At 50.8% G+C, this 15,660-nt stretch overlaps 1 protein-coding gene across 2 annotated transcripts in view; it reads left to right on the top strand.

Moving 5' to 3' along the window:
- Positions 1-15,660, top strand: part of JADE2 (jade family PHD finger 2) — a 73,593-nt gene that overhangs the window by 43,664 nt on the left and 14,269 nt on the right. For both annotated transcript variants that reach the window (XM_032702734.1, XM_032702732.1), the window contains exons 6-9: positions 4,007-4,218; positions 8,468-8,635; positions 9,137-9,253; positions 14,819-15,280. In XM_032702734.1, coding sequence (XP_032558625.1) covers positions 4,007-4,218; positions 8,468-8,635; positions 9,137-9,253; positions 14,819-15,280 — 959 coding nt within the window. The remainder of the gene's footprint in view (positions 1-4,006; positions 4,219-8,467; positions 8,636-9,136; positions 9,254-14,818; positions 15,281-15,660) is intronic.

Here is a 15,660-nt window from a genome sequence, read left to right as displayed (position 1 = left end):
GCGGCGCTGTGGCTCCAGTGCCAGCCCAGCCATCCCAGCCCCTTTGGGAGAAAGCATTTAAGTTCTGTGTTTCAGGTGCTGTACGGGCAGCTGGGGGAGCTGAGTTACGTGGGGTTGGGGCTGGGCCCCTTGGAAGCCCCCTGGGATAAGTGGAAGGCTGGGTGTCTGTGGAGCTTCAGGGGTCATGGCAGACCCCGACGCAGAGATACGGTGAAGAGTTCCTTGCTTCGAGCAAAGTTCCTTCATGTTTTCCCTTCCTGAATCAGAGCTGGAGACCTCCTGTAGTGCATCATCACCTGCACCTCTTCTCATCCTCTGTTTCTGAAGCAGAGTCCCCCTTTTTGATCCTTCCCTTCACTGGGGATGTACCACCCCCCATCAGCCTGCCCCACGCAGAGAGGGGACATCCTTTGTCCATCTGGGATGCCATGGGAGGCAGCACTCCCTCGATAACAGCCCTTCCCACTGCAGGGTAAGGCCAGGGTGTCTCGGGGAGGCTGGGTGACAACATCAAAACCCATCATCATTAACACACTCAGTGTTAATAAGGAGAGGGTGCAGATGGCCTCCTGGAAGGGGTGATGGGACATGGAGCCTTTTCCTCCTGTGTCAGTGTTCTGAACGTTGCTCCAAATTGCTGGTGATTGTGTTGGCATGAGATGGAAGCCTCACTCCTGCCTGCATTCCTCTGGACAGAAACTCTGGAGAAGTTTGTGGCTACACTGCCCTTCTCTATAGAGGCTCAGAAAAGCTTCATTTTCTCCCCAACTTTTCATACAATACCTTGACATACCTTAACCAGGTGAAAGTAGTTCTGTTGGTCAGCAGGTAGAGTCCACTGTCCTGGTGATGGTCTCAAAACGTGGATGTCACTGGATTTATTAATTGTAGCCAAGATCAGTATCTGTGTCTTTACTTTTCCTTCCTTGGGGACAGTAACGGTGTCACTTGTCCGTGTGCACAGGGAGTGCACAGTGGAGAGGTTTTTTGTGTTTACCATTTTGGCTGGCCACGGTCAACAAAGAGAGCGTTTTCACAGCCAAAAAGATGACAGTTTTGTGAATGGAATTTAGCAGCACGAACCTCCTGTGATGCAGGAGGAGATAAATGGAGCACAAATGGAAAAAGCACTTCACCCCCAGGCCCCATTGTTTAGTGTTTCATAAACGATTAATCGCTTCATCCCCATCAAGTGCAATTGTCGATTCAATGAGCTCGGAGGTACCGGGAGTGACGCCTGGCAAACGCATTCCCAATGTAATTACATCTAAATGGAGGGGGAGAGCGCCTGCGCGTGCAGGACATGGGGATCTATATTCTCCCATCTAATGGTGCAACAGCCACACGGCTCGTGGGCTGACAAGGAAACCCCGCCGAGGGGCTGGTGTCACTCCGGCGCAGGAGTTTTGGGATCAGCGTGAACTTCCTTCCCGGGGTTAAGCAGGTGATGCTGGAAAATGCAGGAGGTGGGGATGGGCGCTGGTTCTTTCCGCTTGAGGTGAAGCGGAACGGTGGCAGTGCCAGCGTGATCCCGACCCCGTGGGCAGATCAGGGTCATGATTCCTGTGGAAAACGCCCTCCCTTTCCTTCCTCGTGCTGCCTGCAGCTGCCAGCTCTCTGCCTGCCCTGTCCTCTGAGCACAGGGCAGCTCTGGAAAGCACATGGGGAAAAAACACTGGGACCACCTTAATGCTTTCCAGAGAAGCACAGCCTGAAATGTTGAGAGGAAGGGAATAACTCCAGGCTGACACTCCAGTGCCCAGGCTCGTAGTCACAGACAGGGAGTTGAAACCCTGACCAAGAGGAGGATATTCTTGCTGGACTGGTTTGATGCTTGCATAAAGTCGTGTTGAGCAAGTGCACCTTGGGTGGTGTGTTTATGAAGGGACTCCATTAAGGCAAAAATAATGCTCTGGCTTTCTCTGTAACATGCATGCAATGATAGGACAGGTGGGAGTGGCTTAAAGTTGAAGGAGGGTCGATTTAGATTAGATATTGGGAAGAAATTCCTCCCTGTGAGGGTGGGGAACCCCTGGCACAGGTTGCCCAGAGAAGCTGTGGCTACCCCATCCCTGGAAGTGTCCAAGGCCAGGTTGGACAGGGCTTGGAGCAACCTGGGAGAGTGGAAGGTGTCCCTGCCTGTGAAAGAGGGTTGGAAAGAGGTACACTTTCAGGTCCCTTCCAACCAAACCCATTCCATGATTTTGTGGTTCCTGACCACATCCAACCAGCACTACACCAAGAGCAAGACGGTGTCTCTGTCCCAGCTCTGGTGCTCAGAACTCGCTGTTCTAGAGCAGGATGCTTCACACTGCTGAGCTCCAGCAGCCCCAAGCAGGCTGTGCCAGCCTGGGGCTCTGCAGGGATCCCGCTCCCATCGCTGGGGCTGCTCCGGAATCAGACAGGTACCAGCAGGTTCCTTGGCGTGTTGCAGCACAGCAGCTCCAGCTCTTGAAAGGGCTGTGATAGGGAACAGTGTTGTCTGTCTTAGATGGTATCTCAGACTCGACATAGACGTGTAAAATGCCAGGCTGGATGTTTGCAGAGACTTGTCAAGCCAAGGGAAACCGTGCCAATGCGAAACATTGGGGAAGAGCTTAAAAAGGCAGACAATGGTGTGTTTGCTTGCCGAGCTCGCCTACGGGATGCTTTCCCCCTTGACAGAGTTTTTTTAGCAGGTCGGTGGCTGTGGGGGAATGGTGCAACCTCTGCCAGCCCCATCCAGCCAGAGGTACTGGGAGCACTGTCTGGGGTGCCCTCAACCCCAGCCCTCCCCACCCCTGGGGGCTTATCAGGGCTCCAGAGCTCAGTCCAGGACAGGACATCACACCGTGGCTTGAGAGATACCCAAGAAGTGAGATTTTTCACTGAACATTTAATTAGTAACTGCTCCTTATGAGTGCTTCCTCCAGCCTTTTTTTCTCCCTCTCTGCTCATAAGTGGGGTGTTTTCTCCCATTTCTTTGCAGCAGGGAGGGTGGACAGTAGTGCAGGTCGTGCTCCTTCACTATCTGCCCCATTCTGGGTGATACACTAGTGAAATGCAATGTTTAATTGTTTTGTATTGCATCCTTCTAGTACTTCTGTCCTCATCTCTCTGCCACCCTGGATGATGAGATAGTGCTCATGGGAGGAGACAGGGTGTGGTGAGGGCTTAACTCTGCCTCTAGCCCTTTGCAGAGATCCTCAGTCCTGCTGCTGCTGAGATTTTTTTGCTGCTGGCAGATCTTTTTCCTTCTTTTTTTCCTTACCTGGAGTGACCTCACAGTGTGTTTATGGCACCAGGATCTTTGTGTGCAGGTGAGAAGCATCACTTTTGAGACCAGCATTCAGTGTGGCACCATTTCAGTGTGGCTGAGCTCCTGGCAGCAGCATCCCCCCTCTAAAGGCAGCTGAGTGTCTCACTGCTGCTCTGAAAAAGCCTCTCCTGGTTATTGACCTTGTATTCCTGGTTGTCTTTGTAGAGAAAGCTCTGGTGAAGCATCTCTTCCACCTCTTGCCATTAAAGATCCTGGTGTGGGGGGAATAAAAGATGCACCCAAGTCCAACCTTCTGATCCTCCTAAACCCAACCAGGGAAAAAACCCCCTCATTTACCATCAATTTCCACCTTTGTCTTCAGTTTTACAGTTCCATTTAATTGGCTTTAAAAGGGTCAGTTTTCAGTCTTAACAATTAAAGCATTGACTTTGTGTTGCCAGAGCTTGTCTGAGCCCTCGCTGCAGAAAGCATCTTTGCAAAACGTGTCTCCTTGAACATTTAAACTGTCAGCCCCAATTATCCGCAGTGCTTCGGCTGAATGGGTTTCTTTCCTCTCAGCCAGCAGCAATATTTCGTTACTGTCTATGAAATATAAACTGCATCCCGAGTTAGGAGCAGCCGTTTTCCGAATCGTCGCTTTTCCCGTCGCCGTGGATTTGCCTCTGGAGTCGCGATCGGAGACGCTCCCCGAAGGCGCCGGAGCTGCATCGGTGACTTCGCCTTCATCCTCTGCCTTCTGCGTTGCAGAAAAGCCTGAGCTGGACGAGATCACCCTGGAGCGAGTGCTGGAGGAGCTGGAGACCATGTGCTACGAGAACATGAACATCGCCATCGAGACCGAGGAGGGCTTGGGCATCGAGTACGACGAGGACGTGGTGTGCGACGTGTGCCGCTCGCCCGAGGGGGAGGACGGCAACGAGATGGTGTTTTGTGACAAGTGCAACGTCTGCGTGCACCAGGTGAGCCCCTTGTGCTCTGGTACCTTCCTCTGGGTTCCTCCCATCCCCACTGTCCCCCTGCCCCTGGGCTGCTCCGGACTCCTGTTAAGCTTTCCCGCTGGATTCCCAGGCAGCTCCAGTGGAGCGAGCATAGCAGTGGGGTTTTGGATAGCTGGCAGTCAGCAAACTTGCTTTTCTTACTTTCTTACCCCCAACCCTTTTGTAAGTGCCCACAGAAATGCACAAGCAGAGGCTGAATTTCTCCTTCCTCCTTATTCTCTGGTCTCTGTTATGTTTTATGTCTCCTCATCCATTACTGTGCTTATTATTCTTTCTTTATCCCATTTTTTGAACTGCAGTGGGACCTTTAGCACCCCAGCACCGTGTACAGGACTGGCTGGTGGTTTGGTGGGATGTAGTTCTGCAGCCCTGCACTCACCAGAGGGGTGGGATTGCACAGACCCCCCGACCTCCTCCTCCTCCACTTTGTCTGGGGGGTGGTAGGACCTTCCCGCTCCACCAGCTCTGTCTCACATTGCAGGGTTTCTGTCCCAGCTTCCCTGCTGCATGAGCGTGGGATTTCATTTTATTTTGCTGCCTGGAGGAAAATAATTTTATTTTTAGAATTGAATGCAAATGCTTCGAGCCCTTGCTGGGGGGGCCTGTGGGCTCCTGCTTTTGGGGAAACCTTGTCAAGGAGGAGGTAGCCAAGTGAGGGTCTTCTGGGTCCCACGTGGGCCAGGGAGGTTTTATTGGTCATGCTTTGAGGGGAAGCAACGTCTGGTGGGGGACAGCAGCTCCTGGGCTTCACCCTCTGTGTGAAGGGTTTTGGTTTTTTTAGTTCTAAAGAGAGCCATTTGCTCATCTTTTGGGCAGGTTTTCCATCAGCTCTTCCTGGAGGTGGGAGAGCACTGGAGATATCTATAGTTGTGGGAGGTGGGTGTTTTGAATGGTTTCCATCAGTGAATCAGATCCCACAAAATACCAGAATGATTCAGGGTTGGGATTGGGGTACTTTTTTTGTGTTGGGTTCTTTTCTAACCAGCCCAAGTGGCAATGTCAGGCTGTGGGCTGGCATGTGCCACAGCAGGGGCTCAGGGGGAGCTCTGGCACCCTGTGGGCTCTGCTCTCAGCAGCAGCCCCAGTGCTGCAGAGGGGGACACAGTGGGATGGATTTCAAGGCTGTTGAAAGAGGGATTTTCCCTTGTTTTCAGGGAGCAGAGTCCAACCCTAAGCTCTGTGCCAGCCCATAAGCTGCCCCTGATTTAATCTCTGCCCCAATTTACACCCTAAGCCACTAAGCCAGAGCCACAGTGCAGGGTGTTACATGGCATCGTGGTTCTTACCTAACCTGCCCCACATCCCAAACCTGCTGGGGACCATGCTTCCCTGCAGGCATAGGGGTGCTGGTGCTGGTGTCATCCTGCATCCCATCAGGAAGGGGCTCAGGACCACACGGTGGTGGGTCACAGTGCCAGAAGGTATCGTTGTAATCATCTCATCTGCATAACAAGCCACGAGGCTTGCTATTAATTAATTCCTCTGAAGCGTGGCTTTTAGGAGGCACATGCAGTCGTTTTAAAATTGCCAGTGAGGTGGAATCGTACCCCCTGCTGCTAAATCACAGTTCACTGCTCTGGCAGTGACAGCGTCACACTTCTGTTCAGCATGGGAACGATCCACCTCCAGCTTCCAGCCACCCTGCCACGGTCCTCTCATGGCTGAATTCCCATTCCCTGGTGTGGGCACATGGCTGAGCCCACCCTCTGTTCCATGGGCCTGATATGGTTTGAAGCTGGCTCCCTGCCAAGTCTCCAAACCTTACCACCAGAAGCCCCCCCCCCCCCCAAAAACCTCAGGGAGAAGAGGGAGAGGAAAAAAACCAACCAACTAAGAAAACCCGAAACGAGAGAGAGACAGCTAAAGTGATATATATAAATATATTTACACTTATGTTACAATTGAAATATATACACAATTTAAAAATATATAGAATTTCACAAGGGAAGGGGAAGGGGGAAGGGAAAGGGAACAAAACCAAAATAATATATATATATATATATATATATATATATATATATATATCCCAATCAGTAGCCCGAGATCTAGTAACTAAGAGTTAGCAAAGAAAATATCCCACCACTCTCCTTGGGACAACCGAGAGTCGCTCCGGTACGATCGCCGGCAACCTCCGCCTCCCAAGGTCGACAAGGCCCTACCAGGCCTCGCTCCCCAACACGGCAGACTCAACAGCAGGGAACCTGCACCTCCAAGCCGCCGGAAGGAAAGAGAGCGAAGGCCTCTCCTCCTTTCTTCTTATAATCTGGCTTACGTAAAAATCGTAGGGAATACTGGGTAAATCTGGACCCTTCCTTGGTTACAAACTGGTCACCAAGGAAGGCCTAGCCCAAACCACCACAGGGCCACACCAAGCTTGTCTGTGGCTTGGCATCCTCCCTGGTTTTTTGGCACCCCCTTCTCAGTGATGTTGCACCCGTGACAGACAGTGATAGCAATAGCTGCTCTGCTCCTGTTCAGCATTCCTCTGGCTCCATGTTCTACCTTTTACCTGGTGCTGGACTTGGGAAAGTGTGTTTAGCTGGTAATGCACCTCGTTTGTAGAGCTGCTCCTTGTCCAGGACAGAGGCCCTGTAGTATTTGCTCCTAAGGAGCAGAATTGCACCTTCAGCTACCCTAAACCCACTAGAAATAAATAACCAGGAGCCAAGAATCTGCTAGGGATGGACACCTGATCATAATTCCTGCTTTCCCCTGGATTTTGAGATCAGTCTGCCAGTTTACTCTCCTTGTAGTACATATCAGGCTGAATCTTGTCTGGTACTAAATCATGTGCTTTATAAAACTCTGTTCCAGAGATGATTTATCTGCCAGATTTGGAGGTGCTGTGAAACAGACAGTTAAGTCTCTCTGAACCATGTAGACTCACAGCAATAATATTACCTCCCTTAATTCCTTGTTATCCCAATAATCTGTTCATAAAGTGGCTTTTTCCCCTTGGAAATCACTATCAGAGTCAATTTATGATTTGGGGCAACCTAAAGTCATGTTCTAAAGTCTGTTCTTGGCCAATAAACACCGAAGATGTGTTTTTCCCACACTCACACATCTCCGTGTGCCCCTTCTGTCCCCTTCCCCTCTTGCAGCACTGTCACTCACGGTGACAATGCCCTGCAGCAGCAGGATGAAAAGCTGTTCTTTTTGGGGGTAAACTTGTAGAGTGGAGCTGACAAATGCCTGGGCTCAATGTGAAGCCACCAGCGCTGGGGGTCCTGCCTGCTTGCCTTCTGCAGGGATGTCAGAGCAGCCAGATCTAGAATTAATTACATCTCCTCACTTCAAATAGAGACACAGCCCTGTGCTAGTGCCCAAGGCAGTGTGTGTCGCCCTCTGAAAACCCTTTAAGTGCGAGTTATCAGGACCTGCTGGTTAAAAACTGTCTGGTTTTAGTAGTAGCTGTTTAATATAATCATGAATTATGGTCAAAGTGGAAAGTAGTTTATCATTATGTTATACAGCTTAGCTTATCATTTGGCTCTTCCCCAAGTACAGAAGAGAAATGTTTATGAAACACTTTGGCTTCTCTGCCTCCTGCGTTACCACAGCAGGTCAGGGAGCTCCGTGGGCAACCCAAGTCCTTCAGTTCTCACTCTCTTGGCTGTAGATTTGTCCATTTGTAGATTTGCCTCCTTTAGATGTGTCATCCTTAAGATTTATCACCCTTTTTGGTTCCTCTCATCTAATTTACATTCATGACTATTGGTTTCCCCTTTTTACCTTTCCATAGTTATTTTTGCTTCCTCTTTGGGCCGCTCTGGGTCTGTAACCAGTGTGACCAACTTTCTTAATCATGGGCTTGTGGCTTTTCAGCCCTCAGTGACCTCAGAGGATTTCTCTGCACAGCATTTCTTACTTCCCTGAGTTGTCATGGGTCAGGAACAGGCAGGAGATGAGTGGGCAGATGTCCAAACCACAGAGCTGCCGGTGGTGGGTGCTCTGACGGAGCAGCCTGGTTGCCCACTCCCAGCCTGGAATTTTTAATTAAAGCCCAGGACATATTGGTCTGCCACGAGTATCCATGTGAAAACAGGGAAGGTCACAGGGAAGGAAGAGCTTAACTTCACTGTCTGTGGCTTTGTCTGCTGTTTATTGGGAGGCAGTGGCGGTGAGAAAGGTGGGAGTGACGGAGGAGGTCTGGGAGGATGCTCATCCTGGCTGCTGGGACTAACCCTCCTCCCTCCTGTCTGCACAGGCGTGCTATGGCATCCTGAAGGTCCCCATCGGGAGCTGGCTGTGCCGGACCTGTGCCCTGGGAGTTCAGCCCAAGTGTCTGCTGTGCCCCAAGAGAGGGGGAGCGCTGAAGCCCACGCGGAGCGGGACGAAATGGGTCCACGTTAGCTGTGCCTTATGGATTCCTGAAGTAAGATGTTCTGCAGCCTCCTCGTGACACGTGGCTGGGCACAGACCTGGTTTCATTCATTAATGGTCTAAATTGCAAACCCAGTTTGGCTTGTCAAGCTGCGCCAGAGCGATGCGGGGCAGTCATCAGGCCGTGTGTTTAATTAGCAGCCAAGGGGCACCCTGTGGAGGGAGGGCACAGAGCTGGGGTGCAAGGGCACAGAGCTGGGGGGCGTAGCTCTATGTAGTGGAGTAAAGCTAATTTCATGTGCCCATTTGAGATATGCAGCAACAGCCACGGGAGGAATTAATTCAGAGGAAACACCAACATACATTTTTCCTTCTGTTTCATCCAGACCTGGGTTTGGGTTTGGGTTTGGTTTTTTTTTTTTTCAAAATTGCAACTGACCCCAAAAATTAATGAATGTAATCCATCCCTCATTCAGACTGCCACAGACACCCCCTTGTAGGAGATGTGGGAGGGTAGCCAGTATTTACAACTTGTGTTCTATCTCATGGCCAGGTTAGCATTGGATGTCCTGAAAAAATGGAACCCATTACGAAGATCTCACATATCCCAGCAAGCAGATGGGCTTTGTCCTGCAGCCTCTGCAAGGAGTGCACTGGGACATGTATTCAGGTATGTAGCTTGGCACTGAAGACACTCAGACCTCCAGGGTTGTGCCTGTATCAGCCACTGGAGATTCTGGAGGTGCTGGAGGACACAGTCTGGCCAGAGGCTTATTTCTGCTCTGAGTAAACCTGATGACAAGAGCCCGTCAGGCATCATCAGATGTTGTTTGCAATCACTTAATGCATTGAGTGCTAGAAATCTAGATTAACTTTCTTTGCATAACACAGTGATGTTGCTGTAGTGACACTAATGACTGGGACTGCAAATGACCTTGGTTTGGATCAGGAGTTTCCAGCAGAAGAGCTTTGTGAAGCTGCCAGGAAAGTGAGATGCTCATGAGATACATAGCCCAAGTATTTCACAAACACTTGGGGTTTCAGTTGGGAGGATCCCAGGGAACCCCAGGGTTGGAGAGTCCTCACTAGCCTGCTGGCTTGGAAAATAAAGTATTTACCATGTACTGCATTTCCACATTTTCTGTTTTGCCACACCTAACCGAACTACTGCAGACATCTGATTGCCTGCCCTCCCTGCAGCAGGAGGAGCAGACATTCTCTTTTCAGATGGAAAGCAGGATGCTCTGGGCTTTCCTGTTGCAAAAGTGGGACAGAGCTTCCCACCCTGTGATCCCTCTACTTGGGGAGCAAAGAGTAGAAGCTCCCATCCCAAATGCAGCACACTTGGTGTGAGAGCATCTGGGGAGCCTTGCTGAACCCCCTGATTCCCCCTCCTTCCCCCTGCTTGGCCAGTGTGATCCTGGTGATCCCTGGGGAGGGGCTGGAGCATCTGCTGCTCTACAGTGCCAGTTGCTTCCATTGGCAGAGCAGGCACTGGAGCAGCCTTGCCATGCAGGGGGAAATGGAAGAGCCTTTAAGCTTTGAAAAATGGAGAGAAAGTTTGGGATGTGTAGCAGTCCCAAGGGATCAACTCTGGTACAGCAGCACAAGCTGCACCAGGGAGGTTGGTGTACACAGTGGTGATGATGTGGGACCAGAACAGCTGCCTGTTTCAGAAGGACATCAGGGATAGGAGGTCTGCAGGCTCCACTGTGTTTGTGCCATCATCTTGGGTTTAATCCTTTAAAGGGAGCTATTTAAAAGCAATCCCCGTAGTTTGAAATGAAATTTCACAATATTCCTTTAAATCTGTAGCATTGACTCACTTCTTTTTTGATGGCTCTGGGTGCTTATTCACCCTGCCAGATGGAGATACTGTGTCAGAATGGCAACTGCTTTCAAAGAACAGAGGGGCAGGGAAGGAGGCAAACAGGCTTGGCAGCATCAAAAAGAATTCAGCGTCTCTCAGGCTTCATCCTCTTAGCACCAGCATGACACGGGAGCCACGAGATCCCGGGGACTGGGTGGATTTGCATTAAAGGTCACCTGAGATGGAACAGGAGCCTTCTTGTCTCATGTGCCAGCAGTTCACAGTTTATAAGTCTTCGTGAAATTGTCACTGGAGCATTTGCCGAGGCCACCCTGGCATGTGCAGGCTGGTTTTGCTTCAAGGAGAAGGGGGAGAAGTGAAAAAAAAAAAAGCAGGCAGTGCCTTTATTTAAGGATTTATGGGGTAAATGAACACCCATAGATAAATAAATATGCTCTGTACTCTTCAGTGGTACAGAGCTCTGTTTTGAAAGCTTATGTTTATGGAGCATACTTTGTGCTAGTGCCTGTTTATGCAGGTGTGATCTACCTTTGTCAGCATTTCGGGTTTGTGACCCAGCTCTGAAAGGAGGAGGTTGTTTTCTGCAAAAGCACTGGGTGTTTATTCTTGGCAGCAGGAATCAGGTGCTGCAGGTGGGCAGGTCTGGGGAAGGAAGGACGTTGCTTCCAGGAGGGGGCTTTCCAAGTGGTCAGTGGGATCTGGGTTTTGGAAAGGTGGAATCTGGGAGGCAGGCTGGAATCTGGGAGGCAGGCTGGAGGAGGGGAAGACTCATCCCAGCAGGGCATGGGATGCTCAGAGGCAGCACCACAGCTTAAGAAAACACCCACCTGAACTACATTTGCAAAGGCAAATGTGAGAAATCTTTGCACAGGCACCTCTGTGCATGGAGGTGTTTTTCCCCATCCGAATTTGTCCATGAAAAGGGAAACAAACCCAGGGAAGCCTGAGGAAGGGCTCCCCACTGCTCTCAATGCCTCTCCCCTTGCTGCTTGCATGTAACTCATCCCTTGCTTCCTGGTACACAGCTGTGAGCCCAGTGTAATTTGGTGTGGCTGTAGCTGAGCCAGAGCTCCTGGACACTGTGCAGGGATGCAGTCCTGGAGACACCCTTTCCCTTGCTCCTGTTAAGGGGAAGTCATTATTTCATGGTGGTTCTTGTGGTCAGACATCAGGAGATGCCAGAGAGCTCGGTATGTAGCAGGAATTTTCTTGTTTGCATTGCTGAGGTGGAAAAGAGAGTGCCAGGAGCCAGGCTCTGGTGCAGCCGAGTCCTGACCATGGTTTTTTGGGACCCAGCTCCCTCCTCCTCGCTTGTCAGAGAGACAGGAAGTGGTAACTGAGGCAGCATGGAATGCCAGGGCTCTGTTAGTTGCTGGCAGGCTTCTCCAAAGGGCACAGTCTTCTGCTGTCATCATCTTCAGGCTTACCTTTTGTTGTTTTTTGGAGAAAAAGCCCTTGGAAATGTCCTCCACCACTCACTTGTCCGTCGTTGCTCCTCTGCTGCCCACTCTCCTTGAGCTGCTTGGGCCACTGGTCCCCATCCAATAGGATAACCGGTGTGGTGGTTCCCAAAGCTGTCCTCTGGTTGTGCCTGTAGCCCTGAAAGCACACAGGATGACACAGGGGAAGAGCAGCCTGTGTGCCCCCCTGCCACCCCCTGCCCCACATCCTGGGAGGGTGTCTCGGAGGCCGACAGTGCCCGTCTCGGCTGAGAGGCTCTGCCAGCATCCAGACCATCTGTGGTCACAGAAAATCACATGGCAGTTCTGTAAGGATGCAGAAGTGTTGTCTCTGATGGCTTGGCCGGCGTTCAGCACCGGTAATTAATTTTTCCTTCCCGAGCTCCCCTCGCAGGTCTGTTGGAGGAGCCGCTTCCTTCCCCTCCGGCCCCAAACTGCAGCAGAGCACCACTGCAAGCTGCTGAACTTCTGTTTGAATTTCCTTGGCAACTGAAATCATCCCTCTGTTTCTTCCCAGTAAGAGTGATTTGCGGGCTAATTGACAGCCCACATTAATCTCTGGGGCAGTTTTCACCCTCTCTCTCTCTCTGGGAACTGTGTTTGGGGATGGATTTGCCTGGATAAGCAATATGCTGAAATCCTTGAATGGGAGGTGCTGTAAGATAGCGAAGCACGATCAATAACGAAGCCAGTTTTTGAGCCTGGTTTATTCTGGGTGGCAGATCCCTCCCTGCCATCACGAGTGGCTTCATTCCAGCGCCGTTCTGGGATGGATCAATATGTTTTTATTGTTAGTTTATCCAAGGTCCTTCAGTAGCTGTGGCCGACCAGGTACCTTTCTTTGTTACCCTGTCAGCTGAGCTGCCTAATTATTTTCTGTTTGCATTTTGGGCATGGTTTCTGATGAGTGCTGCTTGCCATCTGTCACAGGAGAGGTCCAGGACGGATGTCACTGGATTTGCTTTATTCCTAAGGTGGAGTGATGGCCATTCCTGTTAGCAGGACATTGTCCTGGCAGAAGACACGGCCCTGTTGTTAATGCTGTTTTTAGCACTGGTGGCAGAAACAGGAGGGAAGGGACATCACTCTGTGTGCTTTTAAAGCCAGTGGGTGATATACTGACTGCCCTGAGTAAATCTGGAAGCTGCAAGTCAGGCTGGGCTCCCTCTGTCCCTCCCTCGATGCCAAAAATAAATACTGGAGAGTGGAGCCAGTGCTTCAGCCATGTGGGAGGCTGTGACAGGGCTTGTCCCATGGGATGGGCAGGGTGGCAGGGCAGGCCCCTGCTGCCTGCCGTGGTGGTGGGTGCCCCAGGCTGGCACGGGGAGCACCAGTGGGTCCCTCACAATGCCAGGCACCAGCAGCATAGCAGAGGGAGCTGAGCTTTGCATGTTATCAACTATTTTTGTGAACAATTTCAAACTGAAGTTAGGACCAAATGGCCATATTTAACAGGGTGTCAGAGTTCATAATCCAGTTGTGTGTGGTACCTGCAGGAGTTAGTGCTCAGCATCACTGCCTGGAGCTGTGTTGGTACAGCCAGAGCTGCATCCAGCTCTTCCCACTGGTCTTGGAGGCTTTGGAACAGGGCCTGGAGAGCCCTGGAAGTGGAGGACTTGGACAATGCTTGCCTGTGCTTTTCTTGGCCCTGGCAGCTGCATGAGCACCAGCAAATTCATTAAAAAAAAAACAAAGGAAAATATCTAAAAGCAGCAATGTCAAAAGTTCACACCTAGATGCCTGAGCAGGATTCAGGGCTGATGGATGGGGTGGAGATTAAAAGCTGTAAAACTTCTGCTCCTCAATTACTGCCAGAATGTATTTAGTTTTCTCTTTGAGAATTAAGGTGCAGTAAAACTGAGTGGTTTGTCATCGACATCCAGGAAATTTCACCTGCCTCCACCTGGTCCTTCAGACCACAAGTGCATCTTCATCCTCCACGAGAACAATTCTTCTGTTAACTCCGAAATTGTGCCTACGGTTAATAGCCCACTTAAAATGTCTCATTATTGCAGTTTAACTGGTCATTAGCAGCTGGAATAGACTGATTTCTTATGGGTTATGGTTGAAATAATTACCTGACACTCTGAGCCATTAAAAAACAGTTAATGAGTAGAGGGGGAGAAGGTGCTGAGGTGGACACGGGCTCAGTACTGGCTGGTGGGGGTTCCTCTGTAGGACACCAGGCTGAGATTTGTTGCCTGTGGGATCCCAAGTGTTTTAAGCCTGAGGTAAGTTAGGAAAATGGTTAAAAAATTAATCTGATACAAGTTTGATGACATTCTAGCCACATGTTTTGCTCTGGTTGCCTTTTTTTTTTTCCCTTTCTTTTTTTTAAATGGAACTAGTTAGAGTGTATAATTTCCAGAGGAGGAAGGCTTTTGGGAGCATTGGCTGCTGCTTAGATCCCATGTTCACAAATAAACTTTGCCATGTTCTCTGTGCTTCCAATAAAAATGGCATATCGGCTTTAGATGTGGTAACAGAGGGGAGTAGCTTAAGGGTGAAATAAAGATGAGCATTTCTCCATCAGGAGAAACAAATTGACATTCTTGGAGCATCCTGTAGGCCGGTGCTGTTCTTTGGCTTTTGACATACCCTGTTGGCAGAAGCATTGGAAGCTCCTGGTTGTGGTGGGTGGGAGATGAGCAGGGCCTGTCACAGAGAAGGATTAAAGAAGGTAAGGTGGGAAGGTGCCCAGTGATACCTTTTGAACCCGGGGGTTCTGCTTGAGTTTCTGGTGTTGGGCATTCGGGTGTCCCCGGCTGGGGCAGTACCGGTGTTCCTCCATGGGAGTGTGTGTGGTGGAGCAGCCGTCCCTGGGACAGGTGTCACTCAGGTGGCTCTCCTGGGTTCCTGGGAAGCACTTTCTGCCCGCTGTGTTGGTCGGTGTCCCCCTGCCCCGGTGCCTTGCCTGGCCCTGAGCCCTGTCCCTGTCCCGCAGTGCTCCATGCCCGCCTGCGTCACCGCGTTCCACGTCACCTGCGCCTTCGACCACAACCTGGACATGCGGACGATCCTGGCAGACAACGACGAGGTGAAGTTCAAGTCCTTCTGCCTCGAGCACAGCACCGGTGCCACCAAACTGCCCGAGGAGGCGCGGACAGAGCCCGACCAAGCCCAGCTGGACTTGGAGAAGGTGACGCTGCGGAAGCAGAAGCTCCAGCAGCTGGAGGAGGACTTCTACGAACTCGTGAAGCCTTCGGAGGTGGCAGAGAACCTCGACTTGAGCGAATCGCTGGTGGATTTTGTCTACCAGTACTGGAAGCTAAAGAGGAAAGCAAATTCCAACAAGCCGCTGCTGACACCAAAAACGGATGAAGTGGACAACTTGGCTCAGCAAGAGCAGGATGTTCTCTACCGACGCTTAAAGCTCTTCATGCACCTCAGGCAAGACCTGGAGAGGGTGAGTACAGCCTTTCCTTCAGTCGTGTACCCCACATGCTCCACCAGGGCTGCTCTAGTGTGTGCTGGGACTGTAGACAGCATAAGCCCTGTTCCCCCCAGCTCAGTCTGACCCCCTTCCATTTTCATTCAGAAACATAACAGTGCTCAGTGTGTGTGCATCACCCCTGCCAAAACACTGACACTGATGGAGTAAGGTAGTGTTGGTCTCTGCTGGGGGTTCAAAAGAACAAATGTGTGCAGGGAGAGTGCCTCAGCTGGGCTGGGTGAGTGGGAGGCAGATGATGCTGCAGTTTGTGTCCACTGTGTCTAAATAGTCTGAAAGCTCAAAATTACCCTGTGTTGCTTCTCAGGTGTTTTCCAGCAGCAAGGCACGGGAAC

This window comes from Chiroxiphia lanceolata, chromosome 15, assembly GCF_009829145.1.
Source record: "Chiroxiphia lanceolata isolate bChiLan1 chromosome 15, bChiLan1.pri, whole genome shotgun sequence".
NCBI lineage: Eukaryota > Metazoa > Chordata > Aves > Passeriformes > Pipridae > Chiroxiphia > Chiroxiphia lanceolata.
Note: the sequence above shows the minus strand (reverse complement) of the source record. Positions and strands in the feature narration are given on the sequence as shown.